The sequence below is a fragment of the Cavia porcellus genome, unplaced genomic scaffold (genome assembly GCF_034190915.1).
Source record: "Cavia porcellus strain 051 isolate PalLab524CR breed Dunkin Hartley unplaced genomic scaffold, mCavPor4.1 scaffold_9, whole genome shotgun sequence".
Taxonomy (NCBI): Eukaryota; Metazoa; Chordata; class Mammalia; order Rodentia; family Caviidae; genus Cavia; species Cavia porcellus.
Window position 1 is genome coordinate 75,812,554 of NW_026947492.1, and position 26,741 is coordinate 75,839,294.

Genomic DNA, 26,741 nt, shown 5'->3' on the forward strand with positions numbered 1-26,741 from the left:
GGTCACATTCACAGTCTAGACACTGCCCAAACTTCTGAACCACCCCTGACCTGCAGCACCTCCTGAGTCACCCCCAACACTTGTAACCCCCTCCAGATCTCAGTATACAGGGCCTCAGTTTACCTAGAGACCCCCCCAGCTGGTTTGTCTTCCCTATACCCCCACTTCTACGGGCCAGAAGAGGAAATGGTTCCCTTGGGTCAGACAAAGGCCGTTTGTGGCCTCTTCCAGGTCGATGCCAAGTCCAGGGGTGTCCTTGGGCTCCCCCAGATTGAGGCCTAGGCTTATATCCAGGACAAGGTCGCTGCTAATGCAGACCCAGGCTGCCTCTGCTCTCCACCCCTGCTCACAGGGACACCAGGCAGGGCTGACGGTGCTAGCGCAGAGCACGGGCCAGGCCCTGGACCCTCCAAACTGCACTTCTCTGATGAAGTGGTGTCTGCCAGCGCCACATTCCCAAGCCTGAGCTGGCCAGGGGTCTGTACTGGCCCACTCGTGACAGCCCTGGAGGCCTGGCGCCTGAGGCCCTGGCACCAGGAGGGGGGCCTGTGCCCGCATGTTTATGTGGGCGCTCCCTTATCTTATATGTAACAGCAATATATATGTTAATTGAAAACTTCTGAATTTAAAAAGGTTGTGACAAGTTATAATTTGTCCTGTCAATGCCTTGAATCCTTATTTATCTCTTTAGCTCGCCTCCCCAGCCTGTCAGCCAACAGCTTGCCTAGCTCGTTGACTTCCTCACTCATGGCACGGAAATGACAAATGTGCTGTTTTATCCGTACAATTTATTTCATTATTGTTGCCAGCACGAAGCATCACCATCAATCATAAGGAAGTCCAGTTGGCAGGTGTCAGTCTCGGTGTGTTTTTGTACGTCTCAGTCTATATTTAATCCAATTATAAGGGTCACGGAGTAAGTGCCAATCCTCTTGTTACAACTCACATCTTATTTAAGATTTAAAGTAAAAAAGTCAACTCAATCACATAGACCTTTGGGGAAAAGTCGGGGATATGGTTGGAACCCATCTCTCTCTCTCTGGCTCCTTTTCACCTCCAGTTTGAATTACACAGCCATCCCTTTTTATTAAAGAGTTGCCCAAGTCCGAGTTTTATTAGCATTTGTGTGCAAATGAAGCTGCTCCTGATTTTGCTAAGGAAGAAGCAGGCTTAATGACCAGGCATCTTTCCGCTCATTGCCCATTCAAATACGATTGCAGATCGAAGCTGGCCTTGTCACGTCGAGAAACAGTGAGTTCCTAACACCCAGGACGTGGCTGTCGACTTTCAGCGAGTTGCATCCAATCACCCCCAGGGAATTCAGTTCCTGTCTCCACCTCTGCCGGCTGAGCAGCAAAGAGATCGGCTCTGGGCCGGGCGGGCGCTGCTTCCCGGCCGCCGAAGGGCAGGCAGCTGCTGAAGTAGAGTTTTCTTACTGGGAACGCAAGCTGGAAGCACTGGGTTTTTTCCAGGCTCTGAGAGCCTTTGCAGTGGCAGGAACCTCAGGTGGGCTTAGGAGGATGGGTGAGGAAGGGTGGGGAGCTCGGCCACGACGCGCTCTCTTACACAGGTGAAGAGATGGCAAACGGAATCTCTGCTAAACATTTCTCTTTATGATGTTCAGATTCACAGGATGTTCCTGCAGCTTTCATCTAAACTACAAAAGGGTCAAAACAGAGGAAGGAAGCAGAGGAGCAGGACAGAGCCAGGGCTGAACACCCGGCTCGGCAGCTTCACCCGGCCGTGTGTGCCCTGCGGCAGTCAGCACTGTTCCAAACCGTCCAGAAAGTGCATAGTATTTTCCCAGTGGTGCCGAGACTGCTCCCCCTTCTATTAAATTCTAGGTGAAAAAGTGCCAGGAGACCCCTGTATCGATCAGCATTCTCCCAGGAATACTACTCTTTTAAACAGAAGTTAATAGGATGTACTGCTGTCCAGGCTTAGTAAAATGGAACTGAAATATTTAAGTGGGAAAAATCCATTTCTACTTTTCAGTGGTTGGGACAATCAATGTTCACTGTCGATGAAAAGAGAAATAATCGATTCCCACCCACCCGGGATCCAGGTCCTCAGGGAGGGGCCACTTATTTGCATAAAGTGGGGGAGAGAAGAAGGGTGAGACATAGAGACCCACCCTAGCTAGGCTTCAGGGCAGGGCTGGGGTTCCAGCCTGGGCCAGCCTCTCCCTCTCTCTCCCTTTTGCCCTCCCTCTTTCTCTCCCCTTTTTCCTTCTCTCTCCTTCCCCTCTGTCTATCTGTCTGTCTCTCTCTGGTTTCCTGTCTCTCTCCTCTGTCTCTCTTTGTCGCTCTCCTTTCCTCTCTCTCCCCTCTCCTTCCCTTCCCTCTTTCTCCTGCTCTCTCCTCCCTCTCTCTCCCACTCTCGGCCTCTTTTCCTCCACCCTCTCTTCCAGCCTAGACTGGCTCTGCAGCCTGTGCTCTGGCTCCTGCGTCACCTCCCATCGCTTCTGCCGGGCTGGAGCTTGCTAGGCAGTCAGTCGAGGATGGCATGGCAGGGAGGTGGCCCCAGAGCCCCTGACCTAGACAGCCAGAGCTGCCACAGAGGGGGAGGAAGGGGCAGCAAGGAGGAAGATGATGATAACCAGAGCCGGGGCTGCCCTGCCTGTCTGAGAATTGCATGCTGGGCAAGCCGGCCAAGAGGCAGCGGGAAGCAGAAGAGCCTCTTTCCCTTTGCACCCCACCCACGTCCCACCCCGGGGTAACACTTGGTGGGTGAAGCTGGCCTGAGCCTCAGCCCAAGAGAGAGGCCAGGCTGCCCCTGGAGGTGCTCTCCCTGCAAGCCAGCCCTCTGGACCCAAAGCCACTGGTGGCACAGAGCGTTGGCCAGCATGCAGCTGGGACAAGGTTCCCGCAATGGAGTTGAGCTGCACCTCTTCCTGCCTGACCAGTGCTGGAGGGCACAGGGCCAGGCAGGTCTCACCCTGCTTGCACCCCAAGGCCGAGCCCCAAGCACACCCTTGGCTACCAATAAGCAGGTGGTGGCCTGGGTTTCCAGCTGGCCCTCCAGCAGCCTGCCGGGCTGCAGAGATGGATGGAAGCTAAGGCCTGCACTTCCAACAGACCCAGCGTGCGGCCCTGGGCGGCAGGGGCAGGGGACAGAGGACAGGGAAAGAAATCGTGCTGGACAGAAAGCAAAGGCTGGCCTGGCCACGCAGGCCCAGGCCCTCCGGGAACCCCGCCCAAGTGAATGGTAGTGGAGAGGCAACCTCAGGCCCTTTGGAGCTGGGGTGCACTGGGTCCTGCAGAGTGGCTGGGTGCCCAGAGAGAAATTGGGTCACAGGAGCGCCAGCCTGAGAGAGCCACCAAGCTGGCTGTGGCAGAGCCAGGCTGAGGCAGCAAGACACTGAGGGGTCCAGGCCTGGCCCACGCAGTCCTGACTGGTGCCCAGGTGCTGTGGGTTCCATCTGCTGTCCAGGCTTCTCAAGCCCAGGGCTCTTCTTCACATCCACTCTCTGGCTCCCACTGCTGGGACAAGACATGCCTCGAGTCCAGCTGTCAGCTGTCCAGGCCGAGGGTGCAGGCCCACCGCCTGGCACAGGCATCCATGCTGTTGAGAGGTCACACACCTGGCTAGGTGCACGGGGGTGAAGTAGGAACTTCCAGACCTGGCACCTTGGTGACATCTGTGTATGGCCCACTTGTTACCACTACCAACCAAGGTGCAAGGGATCTGGCCCTGGAGCCTCCTTCTAGCTGGCACACACACACACACACACACACACACACACACACACAACATACACAATCTGGGCCCGGCCTGCCAAGAGCTGCCCAAGAGTGACCCTACACCCCCTGTCTTCCCTGTCACTTCTCCAGTGTCCCTGCCCCCAGGCAAGACCTCCTGCTGCAGGCAGAGGAGGGAAGCCCAGAGTCAAGAAGCCCCCTGGGGCAACCTTCCCACATGCACTCTGGGCTCTCCGAGCTGTTTCCTCATTGCTAGGGGGTGCAGACCTGGTGCAGACACCAGGTTAGCCCCTCAGCACCTGCCCAGCCCAGGCATCTCCTTATCCCGGCAGGGACAGTTCTGACCCGTGTCCTCTCCAGGCCATAAAGTCAACAGCTGACCCTGCAGTCAACACGAAGTACAATCACCTGCATTTTCTACGTGGCTGGAGCCTTTCAGCCCTGGCAGGGCTCCGCAGGCCGGGCGGGCGCACATCCCTCCGGATCCCTTGTGTCTGGCAAGGATGCGAGCGCTGGGCAGGGCCAGGCCCGTACCATCGCGCCTCAAGCCCCCGGCAACCTCCTGCAGTCGCCCGTCTACCCGGCGCATTCGGGATCCCGCTGACCAAGTGACTCCGGGAACCGAGGAGGGGACAGGTGGTCACCCAAAGAGCGCTGACCACAGCCTGCTCAGGGCTGGGCCAGGGCAGACCAGTCAGTGCCTGCACCTTGGGAAGGGGGAGCAGGGCGCGGGGTGAGCTGCGCGGACCTGGCCCAGATTGGGGGTCCCTGGCCCGGACCCCGCAAGTCGAACCCGACTCGTGTCGTGACGTCACGCGCGCCCGCAGCCAATGAGCGCGGCGCCGCGCGGGTATTAAGGAAAGTTGGCGCCCGCGCGACACCGCTCCTCCCGGGGACATTTAAACTCCAGGCCGGTCGGCCGCACGGCTGTCACAGCGCCACTTCCCCGCCGCGCGGCGGGGACGCGCGTGGGAACCGGCACACCTGTCCCACCCTCCACCAGGTAACGCACGCCCCACTCGCTGCAGGTGCCCAGGCCAGAGGCTCCGGGGACCCCCGGGCTGCCCCGGGCTGCGGTGACTTCGGGGAGGCACGGAGCAGCAGGGTCCCGGGGCGCAGGCGGGGACTCTGGGCTGGACCCCGCACGGTTCTCGCAGTCTGGCGCGGACTCGCTGTGCGGCCTTGCGCGTGGGCGCCGCGGTTCCCGCTGTCCCCTCGCAGGAGACCCACAAGGCCCCGGGTCACGCGACGAGATGCAAAACTTTCCCGAGGTCGCTCAGTGTGGCAGGCGGGACGTGACAAGTGGGAGAATTGAGGCACAGGGACGGAAGCACGTGGGCCTTGGGTTGGCCACACCGAGCAGAGCATGGGGCCGAGCTCGGGGAGCAGAGCCCACGGTGGCAGCGACCACCGGAGCCAGCGGGCAGGGGCTCGGTTTACCGTGGCTCACGCCGCCATGGGACAGAGGACCCCGCCGAAGTGCAGGGCACGCTGTGGTGAAAGTTTCCCGGAGTCGCGGAGGGCAGGGGACAGGGCCAAACTTGAAGGATTTGAGGTTCCGGGGAGCCCAGTCCAGTCGCAAGGCGCGCGCTCTGGAAGTTGAAGAGACCTCCGCAAGCCACACGTCCCGAACCCCTTCTGTAGAACTGGGGTCACTTGGGGGAACGTCTGTATCCCGGGCACCCGCGACACGCGCTGCGGAACCCCAACCTACGGTGCGCGGGCGGCCACCCCCTGCCAGGCCCGCCAGCCCGCGTGCCTTACCTGGCGGGGTCTCCACGGCGGTTGCTTCCTGGAGCCGGGCTGCGAGCAGGTCGCCCGCCGTGCTGTGGGCAGCAGACTTCCTTCTGTAGTCATAAATCAAACCAGCCGTTCTCAGGCCTCCTCCCTCATTAGAGATGTTTATTGGAGATTGTGTTTATTCCGCTGTCACAGTGAGAAAACTCGGTGACATAATTACCTCTGACCGTAGTCCTCGAAGGCGCCCTGGGCGAGCAGGGGATCTCCACGGTGGCCTTGTCGCTGCCCTCTGTGATGGCAGGGCGGGTGCGGTTGGCTTGTCTTTTTCCCCCTGCGGTTCTCTTATAATTTAGGTTATTGGAGGAATTGCTATTCAGATGTCCCAGGGCCGGGTGTTTATGTATTTATTTCAGGATTTGAAAGTGAGGGAGGGGATCCAGCCTCCCTCCAGGGTGGAAGAGTGTATCTGTGGAGTCTCTGCGGCTCTGTAAACTGCGGCCTCACTGTGGCGGGTGGACAGGGCTGACCTGGAGGAAGAAAAGCTGAGGTCAGATCGGGACCAGGGTTGTAGATTCTCTTTGAGAATCTGTGCCTGAGGCTGCCCCCAGCCCGTTTTGGAAGTCGGTCTCTGTGAGAGTCTGGTTAGGAAGTGACGGAAAGAGCTGAATTGTTCTCTAATTGAAAATACAGTTTTTTGAGAGCTCGGGTTGACAGAATATCGGGGATTCTGGCTTTTGATCCCTGGCTGCCGCTTCTGTTGTTTGGTCACTAATAAAACTCGCATTGAGCCTCTTAGTGCCTTGATTAAGAGGCAGATTAACTCTTATGGGGGCTGGGAACAGCTTGTCCCAATCAATGTCATCTTAAAAGCCTGCCGGGATGCGCTCAGCCGCCGTCCTGCTGCCCAGAGCCAGCCCTGACACTGGCTTCCTCCTCCTCCCGGCCTCGAAACCAGGCTGGCCCAAGTACACCCAGCTGCAGACAGGACAGCTTGTGGGTTCAGTCCGGGGCCTTCGATAGGCCACTGGGGATCCCGGAGACACTGTGGCCTTAGTTTGCTGTTCTTAGGGAGCTGAACTCTTGCCTTGGGTTTGTGGGGCTGACAAGTCAACCTTCCCGGAACTCTGTTTGCAAGAACCGCAAACTGCTGCTGGTGTAGGCGTACACTGCATGGGGCATGGGGCAGTATGATGGCAGTCTCAGGGTTAGACCCAGGGCTGTGGTGGGGAGACCCACGGAAATTTTACTTTTAAGCAGGGCAGGGAAGAAGGGGACAGAAGTAGAAAGAGGCTGGCCGCCCAGTGTCAATTGAGAACTGCAGGCACACTGACCAGTTGGCAGGAGGGAGAAAGGAGTGGCACCAGGGCTTCCTGGCCAAGCGAAGCCACAGCTTGGAGGCTCTGGGCTTGGTGAGGGCGAACAGGAACAGAGCAGGTGATGGCAAGAGAAGCAGCTCAAGCAGGCCCTGGAGTGAGGCTGGGTGAGAGGCCTTCCCCTTTGGTGCTCATAGGATCCGCCTGTGGTCTGCAGGGACCCACTGTCCAGGCCTGCGAAGACAAGATCTAGGGCTCTGTTAAGTGACTTTCCTCCCATAGAGAAATGCACTCTTCCCGCTGCAGGGTGGCTGGCATCTGATGCTGGCCACAGGGCCAGTGGGAGTTCATGAGCAGCCCTGGGATCCCAGGCTGAGAGCCAAAGCCTGTCCCCCCGGGGAGCTGAGCTGAGCACCTGGCAAGCCTGGAAGGCAGGAGGAGGCAGGGGTCTCCAGGAGCAGGGGCAGGGTCAGGCCTCCCAGGGCAGCAGTGGCCTCTCCCGGGTGCAAATGGGAAGTCGTGATGATCATAGTGACCTGCGTGGCTTTGGTTCTGGAATACCTCTGGGTGTCCCTGGCCTGTGCCCCTGTGACAGACACCTGGCAGGAGAAGGGAGGGTGCCCCAGGGAACCAAGGACTAGGCCAGGGTCAGCGCCAGGAGGTCATGTGCTCCCCCCTTCTCTCTTTAAACTTTGTAAACTCTGTCTCTTTTCTTTTCAAACCGCCCACTTCCACCCCAAATATTGACATCTCAGAAGCAACCACATCTTTCTGTGCTGGGTCCAGTTTCCAGGCGTCCTTCCCGAGGCCCCTAGCCCACCAGTGACGTCAGTGTCTTCCACTCTCGGCTCCTGCGGCCTCGGGTTTTTGGTGAAAACTTTTCTTGGGAATGTATGGGGGTCGGGTGGGGGCTGGGGAGGCCCGATTTAAAGCCCGGGCGGGAGGGGGGCACAGCAACAAGATTACGCCCGCTTCTTTAGAGGCAGAGTTTAAGAAGGTGATAATCCACCCGGAGCTAATTGAGAGTTGTAGAAATGATATTCGCTTCCAGTTCGGACAGAGCCACCGGCCCTGTCCCCGGTCTTGCCCAGGCGCGGTGGGGTTCATGCTTCTTTTTTGCTGGCTTGAGAAGTACCAAGTGGGAGAAGGGGAACGCGACCTGCCGCCTCAATTCCAGGGGTTCCCGAAAGTCGCGGTCTTGCGAAATCTGGCGCCGAGGCCCGGCTGAGGCCGGCACCCGCGCCGCTTCCTTCTGCGCTCCGACCAAGGCTTCGCGCTTGGCCATACGATCGGGCTTCGCAAGACCCAAGGCCTCTCCGGGTCTACCAGAACCGGCTGCCTCGCCCGCCCGCGCGCCCCGCTCCAGCGCCTCCCAGAACCGGCAGGGACCCTCGGCACCTCCTCGAGTCGCCGGAGCCCCGCGTCCCAGGGGCGGCTGCGTCTCGGCTTCGGTGCTGGCTTCCCGACCCTCTCCCGACCAGGCCCCTTCCCGGCTCCAAGGGCGCCTTCGGAGGGGAACGAGCCGCATTCTGACTGCGCAACGCTCGGCCCTGTGCGGTGCGGCCCGGACGGAAAAGCCGCTTACTTACTTTCCTCCCGGGTTTTCTGGCCGCAACGGAAGGGGCGCTGCGTCCGTGCCCGGGGCCGACCCGGGAGAGGGCGCACGGAGCAGGGCCACGCGCCCCACGCGGACCGGGGCGCACGGCACGCGAGCGCTCAGCCAGTCCGGCCCACCCCGCCCCTCTTAGGCACTGGACCCGCGCCGCACTCAGTCAACAGAGGCACGTGGGGCAGGCAAGAGTGTTTGCGGAGGACTCTGGGGCTTTTCACAAGTCCTCGGGACACACGAGCGCGTGTTTACTCGGCTGTGCGCCGGGCGGGCCTCGCACCGCGGCCTCCGGTGAGAGAGGCGAGAAGAAAGGGCCGGGCGCGGCGGGGTCGGGCAGGCGGAGTCCCGACCTCCCTCAGGCCTGGCCGCGCCTGCTCGCCGGGAGGAGCAGCCCCGGCGACGCCCGGCGCGTTCCGGCTGCAGAGGCCAGGCCAGGCCGGGCAGGGCCAGGTCGGGCCGGGAGGGGGCGCGGGAGGCACCGTGGGACTCTCTCCGCGCGTGGTCGACCCGAGTGTGGGGGCGGGGCGCGACTCTGGGCCGAGGCCTCTGCGCTTCGAGTGCCCAAGTTTGCCGCGGCGGCGGCGGCGGTGCGGGGCCAGGGCCGAGGCGCGGGGCCCAGACCGGGCGCGGAGCGAAGCGGGGCCGGAGGAAGCGGCGGCGGCGGCGCGGGGCGCAGCAAGTGTATTCATATTCAAACAAACGGACCAATTGCGCCGGGCGGGGAGCGGGAGCGGCCAATCGGCTGGCGCGAGGCCCCGGCGCTGCTTTGCATAAAGCAATATTTTGTGTGGGAGAGAGCGGCGCATTTGCATGTTGCGGAGTGATTAGTGGGTTTGAAAAGCGAACCGTGGCTCGGCCCCATTTCCCGCTCTGGTGGAGGCGCAGGAGGAAGTGTTTTGCTGGAGGATGATGACAGAGGTCAGGCTCCGCTAATGGGCCAGTGAGGAGCGTGGCGGCGAGGCCGGGCGCCGCGCACACACGTTAGCACCCTGGGCACCACCGATCTCTTAGGTGTGCTGGCCGCGGCCGCTTCCCCGCGCGCGCTCTTGACTCGCACGCCGCAGCCCTGACAGCCTGCCTCATTGTCACTCTGTCTCCCTCCCAGGGACCCCGGTGTTGCTCTCGCACTCCAGCCCTACAACAGCGTCCGTGGAGAAAACTCTCCCGAGCGGCTCCTCGCGGGCATCGTGCTTCCCAGCCGTTGTGGTCTTTAAGCAGCGGGGACAGAAAAAAAGCAAACCCAAAAAGCAAACGAGGAACCAAAGATTCCCCAGCCCCACAAAAGTCTTGACAGGAGCTTTGGCCGTGAGCGACCCAGGATGCCTCCTAAAGGTGAGTCGCCTTTTCCTTCTTTATTCGCTCGACACCGGGGAGGATGGTCCCTGTCCAGTGCCTTCTCAGCGTCCCTTCCCTACTCCACCAGATCGTGAGGCCGAGAAGTTTCCTCGCCGGAGCCCAAACTTTCTCCCGCGCCCCGGAGCCGCGTTCGAGGGCTCCGGCCAGGGCGCGCGGCGTGGGGCGCGCGGCGTGGGCGCGCGGTGTGGGCGAGCTCGAGGGAGACACCGAGGCTGCAGCGCCGCTCTAGGGCTCGGCGTTCTCCAAGCTCTCGGGCTGGCGGCGAGGACGAAGGTGGCTGCGCAGTGCCTGGGTCCCGAGCGGCCGCAGAGATCGGCCGCTTTGTCCAGCGCGGGCCGCGGGCGCGCAAACCGGGACCTGGAGCCGCGCGTGCCCCGGCTTTGTGCGATTCGGCTGCGCCGGGAAGGAGGCTCTTGGCGCTATCGGGCATCTCGCCCGCGCCAGCCCGGGCCGAGCTATTGGCGAGGCGGCCACACGCGCGCTCGGAGACTCCGCAGCCAGCGCGCGCCGGGAACCGAGCCGCCAGGCCCGGTTGGCGGCGGAGGCGCGCAGCGAGGGACCTCGGGCTGACGAGCCAGGACTGTCAGCTTCCTCAGGCCCAGGCGCTGCCTACAGCACAACTTGAGTGCCAAGCTCGGACTTGGAAACGGGGGCGCTGCGGGTTCCCCCTGCTCTGGCCCCCGCCTGCAAAATCGGGTGCACCTTGCCCTGGCCTCCTGCGCGGTGGGTAATTTTTTCCTTGTCTTCCCCTGACCAAACTGCCGCCGGGGTTGCCATTTCAACAAGTGTGGAGCTGGAAAGGTGGATTGCTTTTTTTTTTTTTTTTTTTTTTTTTTTTTTTTTGTATCCGGAATCCTCATTTTTTTTCTTTGTGTGGCTTTAAAAAAAATCTATACGAAACCTTGGCTTTCCCCTCCTCCTCTGATCACCTCCTCTCCCAGCTAATTAGTTAGAGTAATTCGAGAGCTTTTGGATTCTAAGACCCGGGGAGGAAAAGTGTCTTTTCAAAGTTCATAAAGTTGTTGCCTCTTTCCCGGAGCAGATTTTCTCAGTCTCCCTGCGCCATAATAGCCCTGAATTTTAGCAAGTGTAATTGGGGGAAATGGAGTTGAATTTCAAGTGGAAATGCTTTTCTTTTTCGAGTGCTAAAACCTGGCCCTTCAGTCTTGAGTGATTTCTCGAAAGTTTAAAAACAAAGTAAATGTGGTTTCTTTCTTTCTTCCTTCCTCACCCACCCCAAAGCTCTCTAAGCCATTCTGGGTGTTTAGCTGGAGCTTGGGACGGTTTGAAGAGGGGCAGAAACAGAAATGAAAGCAAAGTGCCTCCAAGTCTTGCCGAGCACTGAGGGGAATAATAGTTGTTGCCGTTGACATTACATTTTTTACAGCCTGTGACCTCTGCAGACGTCTGAAGGCGATTTGATTAGTTGTTATCTTACTTGGCCCTGGAGGGTAAAACTTTGTCGTCCTAATTGCTAATTACTCTCTGGCCCAGGGGCAGAAGGAGGGAAGGGGCATACTTCCCTTCACCCTTTGGGGCTGGGTTTTGAAAATTAATAAAAGCAACAGCGGCTATGGGGAGCTGAGGCCTGTGCGGGGACAGGAAGAGCACAGCGGCCTTGCGCCCACGGCCTGGGTGACTTGGGAGATTTCTGGAGCCTCTTTCACCCTGGATGCAGCTCTGTGGCCCCAGGAAACTGCAGGAATCCCCAGGCTGGGCTGGGGGCCCGGTCAGGCTTCTCAGAGACCACAACTGCTTCTGGGTATCTTGCCCCCGCCCCCACTCCGTGTCCCGGGTTGCTTTTGCTTGAAGTGTTAACGATTACTTTAGTAATTAGATAGCTTCTTAGCCCAGAGCCGGTGAGGAGGGAGCAGAATGGGAACTTGAAATGTTAGCACCTTCCCAGCTGCTTTGAAAATTAATCAGCCAGGCCTTTCAGGGATCCGATGGAGATTTGTTTTTAAAAAATGGCATCAGGAAAGTACTAGCCGGGCAGGGGGCATTGGTTTGTGCCATGTGCAAGGTGGCCCCGGACAAGAGTTCGGGAAGTTTCACCCCTCCAGGGAAACCCCGCACCTCCTGTCCACCTGCCTCAGGAGCCGGAGCCCCACACGGGGGAGGGACCCGCGGCCGGAGTAGGGTTTCCTCCCGCTCTGGCAGGGCTGAGCGAGGCCTGGAGCGGTGGGAGGAGGCGTTGGAGAGCCAGCGGCGCGGGCAACGTACCCGCGCCAGGCCGGCATCTACCAGCCCACGATCGGATGCTGGGAAAAAGTCCTTGGTGAGGTTTGATTTTTTTGGATTTAAGCTGCCACCCAGTTAGTTGAAGATTAGACTACAAACAGCTTCACAGGGGAAAATGTACTTCTTGAAACTCTGTGCGGCCAGGCAGGCACCATTAGAATCGTCTCAGGCAAAAGAGGGAGAAGGATAATTTTTAAAAAGCCGACAGAAATGACGCCGTGACTGTATTGTTACTGCACCTCTTTTTTGGGGGGGCGAACCTCCTGAATGGGCTCTTTATTGTCACTCTCCTTTCCCAATTGAGCTCCCCACAGCGCCCTTGTATCTTTTACTGCCACTAACAACTCATACCAGTAACACAATTACCCCTGATATTTATAAAGAGAAACGATGTGTCCATTTTCCCCTCTCCACACCAGAAGGAGTTTTTAGCGGTTGGAGGGCGCTGGTGGGGGGTCAGGCTGGGGGACGCTCCAAGTCAGAGCTGGAGGAAGGTCTCCTGCTCCCGAGGGTTGGCCAGTTGTTGCTTGGAAGCTGCGGGGGCCTGGGCTCTGCTCCGGGCCGGCGAGGGAGCCAGAACAGCAGCCATTGTTCGGTCTGAAGGCTCCTCCGACCACGCTCACCCCCTCCTGTTCCTACTTTTTAAAGCAGCCAGCCGAGGTAGACAGCGTGTGTCAGCGTGCAGGATCGGGGCACGATCTAAACACCCAGATTGCCACAAGTGAGGCGTGCGTGCTTGCATACATGTGGGGAAAGTTGGGCTTGCGGTTTGCTACAAGAGACCCAGAAGGCTGGGGGAAGTCGGAAGGGGCTGTTCAGGAAGTCTTGGGGGGCCCAGATGAAGGAGTAAACAGAGACTTGGGCTCTGGGGGCTTGGGACCACTGAGGTGGTGGGCACCCTCATAGCAGGAGAGGTGCAGCCCTGCAGCCTTTCTGCAGCCCGTGCCCGCGAGGTCCGTGAGGGGAGGTCAGGCGAGCTGTGAAGTGCCTGGAAGTTCCCTTCCCTAAACTTGCAAACTTTCAGGCCTTGGTCCCCTTTCTCCCCTGCCTGTCGGTCCTGCTCCTTCCCCACCCGTCTCCTCTGGTTTCTTTTTCTCCTTCCCTTTCGCCTGGACCTCAATATTTTTGCAAAGCAAAACCCTCGCTCGCTCCTAAGATTCTTCTGTTCTCCCAGCCGAGCCAAAGCTCGCTTCTCCAGAGGGTGGATGGGGCATCCCAGGATCGGCTCCCGGGAATGTGAGTGCACTGCTGGAATCTGGATCTCTGGAGTGGCTGAGTCCGGACTCCCATTTTGCCCAGGTTGGGGCTGAAGCTGTCCACCGGCTGTGCTTCTATCCGCAGTCTCACTTGCCCTTCTCTCCCTGGCACTGTCTTAGGGGGAAGACTTTAGGGGTGTGCAGATGTGTGAAGCCTGTTATTCGGAGAGCGGACAGACATCCCCAATTGCAGGCAAGTTCTGAGATACTGCCCTGGGCTGCAACACGGAGTCCAAAGCAACTGTTTCAGGGTATTTCTGCATTAGGCTTCAGATAGAAGAAAAAAATCAGGTCTCCTGACAGAAGCATCTGACAGACCTCAATTGGGAATACTGGGGTGTGTTATTTGAAGCCCTGAGGAGCTCTTGGGCCTTCACTAGAGTCAGAGGGAGATGACCCTAAGCTCCCCAAGCCTTTGAGTGGATCCATTTCTAAATAAGGCGGATTCCACTGCCAGGCCCAAGTCGCCGGGTGGGGCTGGGCCTGCCTGGTGCAGCACCGGGTTTAACTCCTGTTTTCCTGCTGACAGAGCCCTGCACTCCAGCCCCAAGGGACCCCGAGGCCCACAGCCAGTGCCAGCATGCAGAACAGTAAGTGCCAGGCCTGAGGCTGTTGGTGGAGGGAGGGTGGGAATGAGGCTGGGACCCTCCAGGAGGGACGGGCTGGAGCTGAGCCTGCAGAGCAGGCTGCTCCAGTAGAGGCACCCCATCCCCCCCAATCCCTTAACTCACACCCCTCCCACCCCTGCCCGGGCTCTGACCCCAGAAAGGGGCTGGTGTATGGGGCAAGACAAGCTGAGAGCCAGGCTCCTGGGTGAGGGGATACAAGTCCCGACTGGATGGGGTGGGGGCTGTGGCCAGGGGCTCGGCACTGGTCAGGCCTGGTGGGTGGAGTGGGGGCCACATTGTGCGACCCGAGAAGGCCAGCTCTGCACTGGCCACTGCCACCATGCTTTCTGGGTGCCTTCATCTGCCCCTGGGCCCCAACCCTTCTGCATGCATGCAGGAGGGCAGGAGCAGGTTGGGGTAGGCTCTGGAGGCTGTGGTGCGGCTAGGCCTGGGATTCTGCAGCCTGGGACCCAGACAGCCGCGCTGGGCCTGCCCAGCACCTGGGCAGGTGGGCACGGGGCTCCGCAGGCGGCACAGGTGGCCACTCTGGCAACCCGGGTCTCCTGGCTGAGCCTATGCAGCTCTCAGGCTTTGTGCTGAGGTTCCTGGTGTGCTCAGTATGGAACCTCCAAATTGGCACCATATGTTTTCCTGTTAGAGGCTTCGAGGTCGAATTCGAGGCCCATAATCATCACTACTGGGCGAGTGCGCTGGGTCCCCAGGGAGGGACGTGATGATTGAGGCTTAACCTCGGGGCGGATCAGAGCGCGGCCTCGCGGCCTTTTCAGCGCTGGCAGCAGCGGTGGCAGAGTGGCTGGTGCTCCGCAGGCTGAGGTCTGGGTGGCAGCCCCAGCCTGGGCACAGAGACCTGGATGCCCTGGGCACAGGCATCTGCAAAGCTGCCTCGGGCCCCTGTTCCTGGGAGACTCCCTGGCCCCAGATGCAGTGCCCCAGCTAGCGCTGGGAACCAGGCTAGGTGGTGGTGAGGCTCAGGAGCAAGGTGAGGCCTGCTGGCCGGAGGAGTGGTGTCCCCACCATGGCCAGGCAGAAGCCCAGAGCCCCCAAATGCCTGTCACTTCTCATTGCGCTGAGGCCCCAGCCCCCCTTGCGGAGGGCCCCCCCCCACCTGCAGCCTTGGGCTACCCTGGAACAGAGGCGCCCTGGAAGGGGAAAGGGGTGCAGTCCAGGCTTGTCTGAGTGATCTACAAATAGGGATGGAAAGGGTCGTTTCATCACGGTCCCGTTTGTCGTGACGATGCAATTTCCTGGAGCGGAGCACTGTCACAAAGTGACAGGGCTGCCACCAGCGCCCCGACTGATCTTTTCAATTAGCCTTCCATGCATGATCTGGAGCGACTTTCGCCTATTTCCAGAAATTAAGCTCAAACTTGACGTGCAGCTCGTTTTATTTTAAAGACAAATGTCAGAGAGGCTCATCATATTTTCCCCCCTCTTCTATATTTGGAGCTTATTTATTGCTAAGAAGCTCAGGCTCCTGGAGTCAATTTATCAGGAGGCTCTGAGGAGGAGAGCTGAGAGGAGCGAGGAGAGGCGGCGCGGGTGCGCACGGACGGAGCCCAGCTTCTCTTCCCCGGGAGGGCTGCTCTAGACTCGGGTTGCAGGTTGGAGACTAAGGCCAGAAGCTGGGGGCCTGCTGCCTCCATGCTCTGTGGTTTGGGGGAGCAGATGCGGCAAGGGCTCCCTGGTCCCTGAGATCAGACAATGGAGGAGGCCATGGGATGCAGATGGAGGGGCCAGCACGGCACTAGGGCACTCGGCTGTGGGCTTCGATGTCGCTTTGGGCTTGGGTTTGTGCTGTGCCTGGCCTTGCTGAGGGCAGAGGGGACCTTAGCAGTACAAGTGGAGGGATAGTGGCCATGTGGGCACTGCGGGGCAGTGGACCCCTTGGTGGGGCCGATCTGAGCCTGGGCTCAATAGGCAACCTTGAGGCACTGGGTCTCAAGCTGGGGCTCTCTGCTCGGTCACTCTGCTTTTCAGTGCCTTCCCCTTCCCTTCTGTGAAAGAACAAAACAAACCCAGCTGGCACTGAGCTGCCTTGCCAGAGTTTAGATGGTGACACCACCACTGCTGGACTTTGGCCCCAAGGCTGCGGTGTGGGGTACTCAGGCTGTGGAGCCCTGAGGGTGAGGGTCAGTGCGCCGGGCAGGTCCCTGCCTGTGGAGATGCCCCAGAATCTCTGGAAGGAGAGGAGAGGGGAGTTGGCCTGCAGGCTGGAGCCTGGTTGGGCTCCTGCAGAGGGCAGTGGCTGTGGCTGGTGGGTGGCAGTGGGTCCAAGTATCCCGATCCTGGGCTCCTTGGAAAGTATGGGCTCCGGGGACCTCCAGTACGGTCGGGGAAAGGGTGGGCTGCCCGTGCCCTGCCTGGCTGGTGGTCCTGTTGTGTGGTTTTCGTGCTCCACAGCAAGGACCCGGTGGCTGAGGTTGGCATGGGTTAGCAGGGAGCTGAGGGTGCATTGTGGTTGTTTCTCTTTCTCTTTTTCTCTTCCTTTCTTCCCCCTTCTCCTCCTCTTCTTTCTCCTCCACTTCCTCTTTTCCTTCTCCTCTTCTCTTCCTTTTTCTTATTCCTCCTCCTCCTGTTTCTCCTGCCCGTCCTCCTCCTCTTCTCTCCTCTCCTGTCCTTTGCCACAGGTCACAGTGGTGTGAATCAGCTCGGTGGTGTCTTTGTCAACGGGCGGCCACTGCCGGACTCCACCCGGCAGAAGATTGTGGAACTCGCGCACAGCGGGGCCCGGCCTTGCGACATCTCCCGAATTCTGCAGGTGATCCTCCCGGCCCCTGCCGGCTCCACTCTCAGCGCCCTCTCTTCATTTCCTCCTGCAAACGCTGCGATGCCGGACCCCACCTCACCCTGTCCTCCAGCTTTCCCTCTCTTCCACTGTCCTCCCTTGTCTCTTTCAACCTGAGTCAGTTGCATAAGAGAATTCATCTGCTCCAGAAAAAATGATGTGTGCATTAAAAAGCAAACACCCCCACGTAGGAAAGCCCCCACGCTGAGAACAGTTCACGCTCCAACAGCAGTGAGCTGGGGGCCGCTGCTGCCCTCTCCATGCAGTTCTCTCTGGAGTTGCGCAAGGGGTCCCGTCCTCCACCACAGAGCGTATGCTGACCTGCAAAGGGGATGCTGTCACTACATCCTGGTGCACTTTCCCTTGATTGGGCCTCTTTTTAGTAAAAAGTGAAAATTCAGTTTATTTTCCCCTTTGCTCATTAGAAGACACCACTCCTCAGAGCACGGTCAGCACCAAAAATTTAATTTGACTTCGTTTTGATGCATCTTCTGGCAGTGTTTAGGAAGAATTTTTTAAAAAATTTTTAAGATTCTTTTTTTAAGTGCAAGATGTTTGAAAGTCTCACCCATTTGTAGTTTTTAGGGCTACCAGTATAATTTTAAAAAAGAAAAGCACGCTACAGTAAGCTCTCGTACCATTGAAGGTATATTTTTGTGTTATAGACCCATGCAGATGCAAAAGTCCAAGTGCTGGACAGTCAAAACGTAAGCTTGTCATTGTTTAATGCATACTTAAACAATTTTATTTTTGTCTTGAAATTATTAATAATGTGGTTTTCTGCCCACTTCCCCATGCAGGTGTCCAACGGCTGTGTGAGTAAGATTCTGGGCAGGTATTACGAGACCGGCTCCATCCGGCCCAGGGCCATTGGTGGCAGCAAACCCAGAGTGGCAACTCCAGAAGTGGTCAGCAAGATAGCCCAGTACAAGCGGGAGTGCCCGTCCATCTTCGCCTGGGAAATCCGAGACCGGCTGCTGTCCGAGGGGGTCTGTACGAACGACAACATACCGAGTGTGAGTTCTGGATGCTGCGCTCTGCTCTGCCCGCTGATCCTTCTCCCGACCTTCTCCCTTCAGTGACACTGGGTGGCAGAGGGGGCCCTGGGCGTGGCTAGCCATCTGGAAAATGGGGGTCAGATCAGAGAGCTGTTCCCTTCCAGCAAACCAGAGCGGGCAGGAGCACTGGGGAAAGGCACTAGGACCACACTGGGATCAGGAGGAAAATGAAATGGAAGGCTATTCCACCTGGGCAGGGCACCCCCCCCTCCGCACTTCCCTCAGCCCCACACCGGCTCCCTGAAATAGAGCCCTGCACGGGACCCTGCCCAGGTCCCACCTGTGCCCCTGATGTGAGGGAGCCCCTCCCCCGCACCTAGAGAAGAGGAAGGAGCCCAGCCCCCCTCCTCCCGACCAGATTTCCCTGCCGGCTCTGTCTCTCCTGTCTCCAGCATCTACTCACCGTGCCAGCGTGGCTGGCGCTCTCCTGGGAGAGCTGCTCTGCACGGGAGCCTAGAGCCAGGCGGGTTGTGGGTGGCTTTGTCTTGGGGAGATGCTGCTGCTGGGTCTGATTTGGGTTGGTCTGCAGGTGTCATCAATAAACAGAGTCCTCCGCAACCTGGCTAGCGAAAAGCAGCAGATGGGCGCAGACGGCATGTATGATAAACTAAGGATGCTCAACGGGCAGACCGGAAGCTGGGGTGCCCGCCCAGGGTGGTATCCAGGGACTTCCGTGCCTGGGCAGCCCACGCAAGGTAAGAGCCAGGCAGCCATCCCCCTCACAGCCAGGCCCCTTGTGGGCAGAGGTGGGGGGGACTGGTGGCCTGCGGCAGAGGCCTGGGCACAGCAGGTGGCATTCGGTGCAGGTGGCAGGGCTGGGCATGTGAGGGTCAGGCGTACATCAGGAGTGGCACAGAGGTGGCAGACTGTGTGTGTGAGCGTGCGTGTGTGACTGTGGGTAGGGCACGTGTGTAAGGCAAGTGCACAGCTGCTGTCCACATCTGATGTGGGAGTACACAGCCTTCTGCAGCGGGGCAAGAGAGCAGGCTCACAGCCCTTGAGGTGGACAGCACTGTGCTGTGTCTCTTTTTGAGGTGCTGGCACCTGCTGGCCTCCGGTTGTTGCCGGCAAGGGTGAGGGGCTGCGGCCAGTGAGCGCTCATGGGAACTGGAGGAGGGGCCACCACCAGCCCCTGTCCTGCCCTGCTCTTCTCTCACCTCTGTGGGTGGCCACCTGTCCATTCCTGGAGGGGAGCCCCAGGGTCCCTGGCCCCTTCTGGTGGGATGGGCGGAGTTGGGGGGCAGCCTCAGCCAGATGGCTTGGTGCAGCCAGGAAGTAGGGGGCCAAAGATGGATCTCAGAGCTGTGCCCAGATAGGAGATAATGCGCGGATGACATGGATCAGGGGTCTCCCTCAGAGCCCAGCGCAGCCCGCTGGGGACCCGGGACCCTTGGGCTCCTTGTCCTGTGCCCCACCGGCCAGTGAGGGAAGGGGAAATCGGCAACAGTATGCGGAATATGTAGTACAAAAGATGCTTCTGTCACTCGCAAGAATTTGTTATGGGGACAATCCTGTCGCTCTATAATTGCTCATTAGAGAACGTTTTGTTTCTCATTAAGGCGACATGAATGAGCGTCTAGTTGAAGGAGACAGCTGTAGAAATGTTCCACAAGAGACCTCTGGACACGATTCGGCACCAATTGCCAATTAGACATGTCAGTTTTAAGAGCAGGAAACAATATAGGACGGACACTGGGAAGATAGGAGTCCAGCGCTGCCTCTGCTTCCCAGCGTGGCCGGCCGCATGGCCCAGGAGGCTGAGGGCAGTATGTGCAGCAGCCCAGTGCCGGATGCCCAGGAATGTCCCAGGGACGACCACTATCCTCTCCAGGGCCTCTGGGGGAGGGTGCAGGGCCAGGGCGGGTGGAGCCAGGGCCGCTGCTCACTGCTCGCTCAGGTGCAGCCTCCTCCTCCCACTGGGTTGAGTGGTTGCATCCTCAGGGTCTGTGGTGACCTTGGGCCTGGGGTGGTGCTGGCTCAGGGCAGTGAACTTCGTCACCAGTGTCCCCCACCCTGGCTCACCTGAGGATGTGGGGGACACAGACACGGTGGCTCTCACCTCCTCTGTCCTGGGACTTGGAATTCAGCACTCCAGGGGACAGACATCATCTCTACCTGAGGACACCACAGTGGGGATGGGGATGATGAAACTGCAGGGGTGGGGGACACCTCGGCCAAGTTCCCAAGTGGGTCAGGTTGGGCTGGGGATGCGGGGGGCGGGGGGACCCTGCCCACTCCTTGTTCCCAAACCCCTGTGGGACTGGGTGCCCTCCTTTGTCACCAGGTCACTGGGGGGTTCATCCCTGTCCCCTCCTCCATCCCCAGAGGCCTTAGGTTTGATCCGTGCAGCCAGGACAGTGCCGCCGCTATCTTTTCTTGCTCGATTTCCGCTTCACTGATTGCGACACTAAGAAACCAAGGAATGATTTTATTTCCCAGCGTCTTTCTCCTCTTCCTCCAGGACACAAATCCCATCCCCAGCGCCAGGGCAAGGCCTGCACGGCGCAGGTTGGGGGTGGCCGCCCCCCACTCAGTCCTGATGCTGGGCTCTGGCGCAGTGTCGCGTGTGCATCTGAGAAGGTTGATGGGAAGGACAGGTGCTGAAGGGGCCCAAGAGGGCACCGGTCTGAGTGACCACTGCCCCCACCGCCTCACTGGGGACAGACAGCTGCCTCTTTTCAAGCAGCCAGCCCCTACCTGGCTGTGTGTTGGCCCCACCTCTCCTTGCTGGCCCCAAACTGCACTTTTTATGGAAGATTTAAAATCTAGTTCCCGTCCCCTGCTGACACCCTCCCCTGCACACACATCAGAGATTGCGCGTGCCTACAACAGTGTGTGTGTGGACCTCCATCTCTGCTCTGCCCTAGGAGATGGCCGCCCGGCCAAGCTGTTGGCCTCCTGGAGACCCAGTGCCCCCTGGATATGTGGCTCAGCCCCCAGCCGCAGCGCCCTTCCCCCACAGCCGCAAGGAGTAGGGGGCGCTCTGAAGCCCAGGTCGTGCAGCGGAGGCAACGCCCGAGGAGCGGGCGGGGGCTCTTCCTCCTCCCTGTCCTTTCCTCTCCCACCTTTCAGGCCTCTGTCTTTCTCCCTCCACCTCCCTGTCACCCTCTAGGCCCCCACCCAGGGCCTATCTGGCCCTTGGCCCAAGCACCCCTGGAGGGCTGTAAGCCTCCACTTCTGCCCCTCTTTTTGGCCGGCACCCTGCGCAGCAGGGAGGCCCTGTCTTCATCCCCGGCTGGTCCCCAGAGCCTTTCACCCCTCCTCCTCCGTCCTGTCCTGTCTCCTCCCGGCCAGCGTCCTGCCTGGGGAAGGCCCCATGCCCTGCTCGGACAGTGATTAATGATAGCGGAGCAGAGGGGTTAACACACTGCGCTGAGAAGTCTGTTGACTGGCTCCTTGTCACACAATGTGGCCGCTGCACGCCTCAAGAGAATCCTTTTGTTGTCGGCGCTCATTGTGGCCTCAAAATTCTGCCCACGAAAGTTTGCCAACGCTCCTGCCCAGGAGTTTAATAGTTTCCCTTACTCGCCGGGCTTTGTGCGCTCTGAAAAGCGGCCCGCGCTATTCAAGTGTTGGTGGTCATCTCAATAGATCTCGGAGGGCCCATATGGTGGCCAGTGCCGATGAATCCGCCTGTTTAAATGGGGGAGAAAGTTGGGGTTTTAAAACATTTCAGAGTTCCTGAAAGGGTCCCACTAGATCCGGTCACAATTCCCCGGGTGCTTTGAAGGCGCTGCCCATTGTGTCCTGGTTATAAATGATATTCCTGGCCTGGTGGATTCCCACCAGGCTGCCCTGCTCCTCCCCCGCAGCTGCGGGCACTGTCCCTGGGGGGTGTCCCTTAGGGACTTCAGGACCCAGGATCCAGCCTTTGTGGCCCACAGTCCTTCCCCTTGGACAGGCAAAGTGGGAGATGGCCAGCCCAGGCACATGTCTCACCCTCTGACGGCAAAGGCAAACAATAAAACTTTCCCTTGTGTAATGATAGAAATTACATTAAAAGTCCTGGAAATGCCCTAATTAAAAATGTACCACTTGCACGAGATGCCAAGACTTCAGCTGCAACATGGCCTATTGAGCGAGTTAGCGAACTCTATTTCTTTTTTAAAATTACACGTTAAAAATTTAAAAGAAATCTTACTTTTCTCTGGTGCAACACATTACAAAGAATGGACAGTCCTTTTATCTAAATATAAAATTCCATTTTCAGCAATTATAGCCTGTTCTTGGTGATGATATAATTACAGCTGTGCTCGTAATAGGTGTCAAGGCGACGCACTCTCATACAATAGTTGAATAAAACTGCAGAACAATGCAAGTACTTCTAAATTCACAACCTTTAAAATGAAATTGACTGTGCAGAATTCAAATAAAAACTAGATAAATATTTTTTTAAAAAGATTACAAGCTTGGTTTGGTTTCTTAATAGCATTTTCTACAAACCTATCAACATCTAATTGATTAGATGGGAATTACTGATTATAGATCAGCTGAAATCTTGTACATCACTCTTATATTTTCCCAACACAGGCCTAGGTAGAGACGTGGTGGGGCTGGATGGGGAAGCATTTGGGAGTGGGGGCCGCTTCGACATTAGTGACTGTCCTGTCACCCAGAGAAACGCCACCCTATCTTCCTGGACAGTGATGTCTCAGCTTGGGAGGACAGGAGTGGCTGCCAGGTGACCGGCCTCGTCAGGGCCCATCCCAGGAGGATGCTGCCACCTGGCCACCCTGGGAATGCCCGGCAACACTGCCACACTCTGGAGCCCAGGCCCAATGTGTGTCCCTCCTGGTCTCACTGTCTGTCCTCTTTCCATCCAGATGGGTGCCAGCAGCAGGAGGGAGCGGGGGAGAACACCAACTCCATCAGCTCCAACGGGGAGGACTCGGATGAGGCACAGATGCGGCTGCAGCTGAAGCGGAAGCTGCAGCGGAACCGGACCTCCTTCACCCAGGAGCAGATCGAGGCCCTGGAGAAAGGTGACGGCAGGTGGGGGGCAAGCAGTGGGCGGCGGGCGGCGCTGCCCCTTGGGACGGGCTGGAACTGCAGGCACCTCTGCTCAGAGGGCTGGGCCCACATGCTTTCCTTTTTGTCCTTTGTTTCCTCTGGGCATCTTTTCGGGGTGTCTCTTGTTGTCTTTTCACGCCCCACTAAATCAAGGCGACATGTGTGATCTGGAAAGGGGAAGTGGTGGTTCCGCTGTTCCAGGCACAGGGCGTCCCTGGTGTGAGCGTTGGGAGCTGGCAGATCCCCAGGGTGACCCTGGGGTGATGAGGGCCAGGTCCAAGCTGGGCTGTGCCTTCATGCCCTTCGGACCCTGCATGGCACTGTCTTCTTCTTGCAGAGTTTGAGAGGACCCACTACCCAGACGTATTTGCCCGGGAGAGACTAGCCGCCAAGATCGACCTGCCCGAAGCCAGGATACAGGTACGGCTGGCCAGGGCAGAGGGTCCCTACAGGCACTGCTGGCGGGGCGGGGCAGGCCGGGCCTGAGCCTCGTCCTCTCCTCTCCAGGTCTGGTTTTCCAACAGAAGGGCCAAGTGGAGGAGAGAGGAGAAGCTTCGGAACCAGCGGAGGCAGGCCAGCAACACCCCCAGCCACATCCCCATCAGCAGCAGCTTCAGCACCAGCGTGTACCAGCCCATCCCACAGCCCACCACCCCTGGTAACTGGTGCCCGTGCCCCCACCCCACACCCGTATCCCTGGCCTGGCTGTGCCGCTCACCAGCTCCCATGTCTTTCCACAGTGTCCTCCTTCACGTCTGGCTCCATGCTGGGCCGGACAGACACGGCCCTCACCAACACATACAGCGCGCTGCCCCCCATGCCCAGCTTTACCATGGCCAACAACCTGCCTATGCAGGTAAGCAGAGGCAGGACGGTTTCTCTCCATGGAGATCAGCTTGAACTGTCAGGCCCTTAACAAAGAGGAATGGAAATACTGGAACTGGTGTGGCCCAGCCCTGAGAGACATGGCTACCGGGGGTGCTGTCCCCTCAGGAGCAAGGGCCACTCCTAAGCATCCCAGCGTCTCCTGCCCCAGCATTCTCATCCCTAGGCTGGTGTGTGGGAGTGGGCAGGCAGGTGAAGCAGAGGCGCTTGCTGGGAGGATTCCCGTGTGCAAAAGAAAACCCCACTTGATCAGGGGCGGCCATGACAGTGGCTGTGATAGTGGCCATCCTGCTCTCCACTCGGGGCAGCGAGAGATGGCGGGTGTAGCGGGAGACGCCTCTGCCTGCTTGTGTTTTCCCCACCAGACTCGTGCTGAATTTCAGATCTAGCAGCCAAAAAGCCAGTGTCCCGGGCCTCGAACCCATCCAGAAGGGTGGGATGAGCAGCTTCTGCACAGCCCTATGGGGTTTGGACAGGCCTTCTCTCGGCTTGACTCTCTATGTCCTCTGCTCCAGGACACCGCAGAGTCGTGTGGGTCATGTGTCCAGCATTTGTGAAAACAGTGGGGCGAGGCAGCCATGGTGACTGAGAGCCCTTTGGGCAGCAACAGAACCTGGCTTTAGGAGTGGGACTGGTCATCTGTCCATCTGTCCATCCTGGTGACCAGCAGCCCTAGCCACGTGGCACAAGGCAGGTCACCCAAGACTGGTGTTGCCCAGTGCTCCTGTGCACACATCCCTTGGCTGCTGCCCGGAGGCTCGCAGCAGGGCTCTCCAGCTTCTCAGGACAGAGGAGGGGCTGTTGTCCAGTGCTGCCATGCTGAGCTTTTGGGGTGCGGTGCAGTTTCGTAGATGAACCCCATGTGGGCGGGGCCACTCAGGAAAGGTGTTTCCATTCCTAACACTCCGGCATGGTCACCTGAGGTCATCACAGGTCAGGGCACCCCTAGTCCTAGTGCCTGAGGGCATGGTTCTCCTGACCCCTAGCACCTCACACGTGCCCCAGAGCTTGGGATTCCCAAGACCAGGTCTGTGAGAATGGGGGCTGCGGGAACTGGGCTACCGGCTCTGAGGCCCTGTTCATGTGTAGACAGCACAGCCATCGTACTAGATGCCGTCTGAAGGCACAGAGCTGTCTGAGTGTGTTTTGGTTTGGTTTGGGTTAGTTGGTTTGGCTTTGATTTGAGGCAAGGTCTCACTAGATACCCCAGGCTGGCCTTGTGCTCATGGTACTCCTCCTGCCTCAGCCTCCCAAGTGCTGGATGACAGGTGTGCGCCACCACGCCCAGCTGTGGCCAGCCCAGCTCAGGCCAAGGGTCAGGGGTGGCTTGCCCCTGCCCCAAGATGACCCAGGTCCTCCTCTCTCCTGCAGCCCCCTGTCCCCAGCCAGACCTCCTCGTACTCCTGCATGCTGCCCACCAGCCCATCGGTGAATGGGCGGAGCTACGACACCTACACGCCCCCGCACATGCAGACTCACATGAACAGTCAGCCCATGGGCACCTCGGGCGCCACGTCCACAGGTGAGCCTTGGGTTGCCCCCAGGCTACACGCAGCTGGCCCTTAAGAAGCTTTCGCCAGCCCATCTCAAGGCTGATTCAGAGCCTCCAGCGAGGGTGTGTTGGACTCTGCTGCCCATCTCAGGGCAAAACTGACCGAAAGGGAAAGTAAGTCACGCCCATTTGTAACTTGAGCCCAGGTGCAGTGAAAGGTGCTTCTCCTTAATGTGGTGCAGGAAGCTGACTGCTTCTCCATACGGCTTTGGTGTCCCCTGCGCAAGCCAGCAGCTCCACACTCCGTCCTCTGGGGACGGCCCGATGACCCCGATGACGCATGTACTCTCGGAGGCTTTGTCCTTTTCCTGGGGGCTAGGGGGTGGGGAACAGTGGTTCTGTCTGCACCACATGCTGTTGTTTCTGGCGGGGCCCTTCTCTGGCAGACACAGCAGTGTTTTTTGTTTTTTTGTTTTGTTTTTTTTTTTGAGATGGAGTCTTGCTATGTAGCCCAGGCTGGCCTCTCTCTCACTGCCGAAGCTCCTGCGTCAGCCTCCTAAGGGCTGGGATGACAGGCGTGTGTGCCACACCCAGCTTGGAAGAGCTGTGATGCCCTTAGGAGTACAGCACACTCCTCCTCCGTGCCTGGCCCTTGGAGATAATTTCTTTCTTCCATTTTCCAGGTCTCATTTCTCCCGGCGTGTCGGTTCCAGTCCAGGTTCCTGGGAGTGAGCCTGATATGTCTCAGTATTGGCCAAGATTACAGTAAAGAAAGAAAAGGAAATTGTGCTTCTCGGTCAGTGACTTTTGTGGCCACACGGGGCGCTCGGGAAAGGTAAAAGTGGGACTGAAAGGCGCTGAAGCACTTCCCACGCTGGCCTGGGGCGGTGGCCTGGGCCACGCAGGACAACTGTGCGTACCAAGGCGCGATCTCAGTTGGAACAAATCTTCATTTTGGTATCCAAACCTTTATTCATTTTGGTGTATTATTTGTAAATGGGCATTTGTATGTCATAACAAAACACAACAAACAATGTAGGCTGGGTGGAGGTTTGACCCAGGGTGGTCATGAACGTGTTTGAAGAAAACAAAGGAAAAAAAAGGAAACCATGATCAGCAAGGTTTGCCACGAACTTAAGAGTTTTATCCAGATATATCGAGTCCTTCTACCCATCTGTTCCTAGGCAGTGGGCTGAGGCCCCACGTTTGTATCATCCCTTGCATATAATTCAACCTGGAATGACATGCACTAGATTTATGTAAGAAATATGTTGGTTTTCCAAAGGTTGTTAACAAATGAAGTTTATGTGCAAAAAAAAAAGGGGGTAAGCTATAAATTCAAGGAAGAAAAAGTTGATAGCTAAAAGGTAGAGTGTGTCTTCGATATAATCCAATTTGTTTTATGTCAAAATGTAAGTATTTGTCTTCCCTAGAAATCCTCAGAATGATTTCTATAATAAAGTTAATTTCATTTATATTTGACAAGAATACTCTATAGATGTTTTATACACATTTTCATGCAATCATACATTTCTTTTTTTGGCCAGCAAAAGTTAATTGTTCTTAGATATAGTTGTATTACTGTTCACAGTCCAATCATTTTGTGCATCTAGAATTCATTCTTAATCAATTAAAAGTGCTTGCAAGAGTTTTAAATTTAAGTGTT

At 58.0% G+C, this 26,741-nt stretch overlaps 2 protein-coding genes across 5 annotated transcripts; one reads left to right on the forward strand and one right to left on the reverse strand.

The window, feature by feature from the left end:
- Positions 1-771: 771 nt before the first annotated feature.
- LOC134477512 (uncharacterized) lies at positions 772-8,282 on the reverse strand. The gene is made up of 4 exons (XM_063255639.1): positions 7,890-8,282; positions 5,946-5,968; positions 5,662-5,730; positions 772-5,548 (listed from the first exon to the last, which is right to left on the reverse strand). The coding sequence occupies exons 1-4, from the start codon at positions 8,280-8,282 to the stop codon at positions 4,978-4,980; spliced, it is 1,056 nt and encodes a 351-aa protein (XP_063111709.1). The 3' UTR covers positions 772-4,977.
- Pax6 (paired box 6) lies at positions 4,568-26,550 on the forward strand. 4 transcript variants are annotated; one of them, XM_063256733.1, is made up of 14 exons: positions 4,568-4,704; positions 9,469-9,695; positions 13,337-13,409; positions 13,746-13,806; positions 16,473-16,603; positions 17,296-17,337; positions 17,431-17,646; positions 18,218-18,383; positions 22,512-22,670; positions 23,036-23,118; positions 23,206-23,356; positions 23,439-23,554; positions 24,955-25,105; positions 25,759-26,550. In XM_063256733.1, the coding sequence occupies exons 4-14, from the start codon at positions 13,797-13,799 to the stop codon at positions 25,842-25,844; spliced, it is 1,311 nt and encodes a 436-aa protein (XP_063112803.1). In that variant the 5' UTR covers positions 4,568-4,704; positions 9,469-9,695; positions 13,337-13,409; positions 13,746-13,796; the 3' UTR covers positions 25,845-26,550. The 4 variants fall into 4 exon arrangements, with proteins under 4 accessions (XP_063112803.1, XP_005001333.1, XP_063112804.1 ...); XM_005001276.4 differs by lacking the exon at positions 4,568-4,704 and adding an exon at positions 9,137-9,281; XM_063256734.1 differs by lacking the exon at positions 4,568-4,704 and adding an exon at positions 9,157-9,376.
- The last annotated feature ends 191 nt before the right edge of the window (positions 26,551-26,741 follow it).

Coding starts and splice junctions, on each gene's coding strand:
- LOC134477512 (XM_063255639.1), bottom strand. CDS start 8,282: ATGCGGCTCGTTCCCCTCCGAAGGCGCCCTTGGAGCCGGGAAGGGGCC. Junction 5,969..7,889: donor CGTTCCCCTTCTCCCACTTG/GTACTTCTCAAG, acceptor TTCTTCCTCCAG/GTCAGCCCTGTCCACCCGCC. Junction 5,731..5,945: donor AGCCCTGTCCACCCGCCACA/GTGAGGCCGCAG, acceptor CTGCCATCACAG/AGGGCAGCGACAAGGCCACC.
- Pax6 (XM_063256733.1), top strand. Junction 17,338..17,430: donor AAGTGCTGGACAGTCAAAAC/GTAAGCTTGTCA, acceptor TTCCCCATGCAG/GTGTCCAACGGCTGTGTGAG. Junction 22,671..23,035: donor GATCGAGGCCCTGGAGAAAG/GTGACGGCAGGT, acceptor TTCTTCTTGCAG/AGTTTGAGAGGACCCACTAC.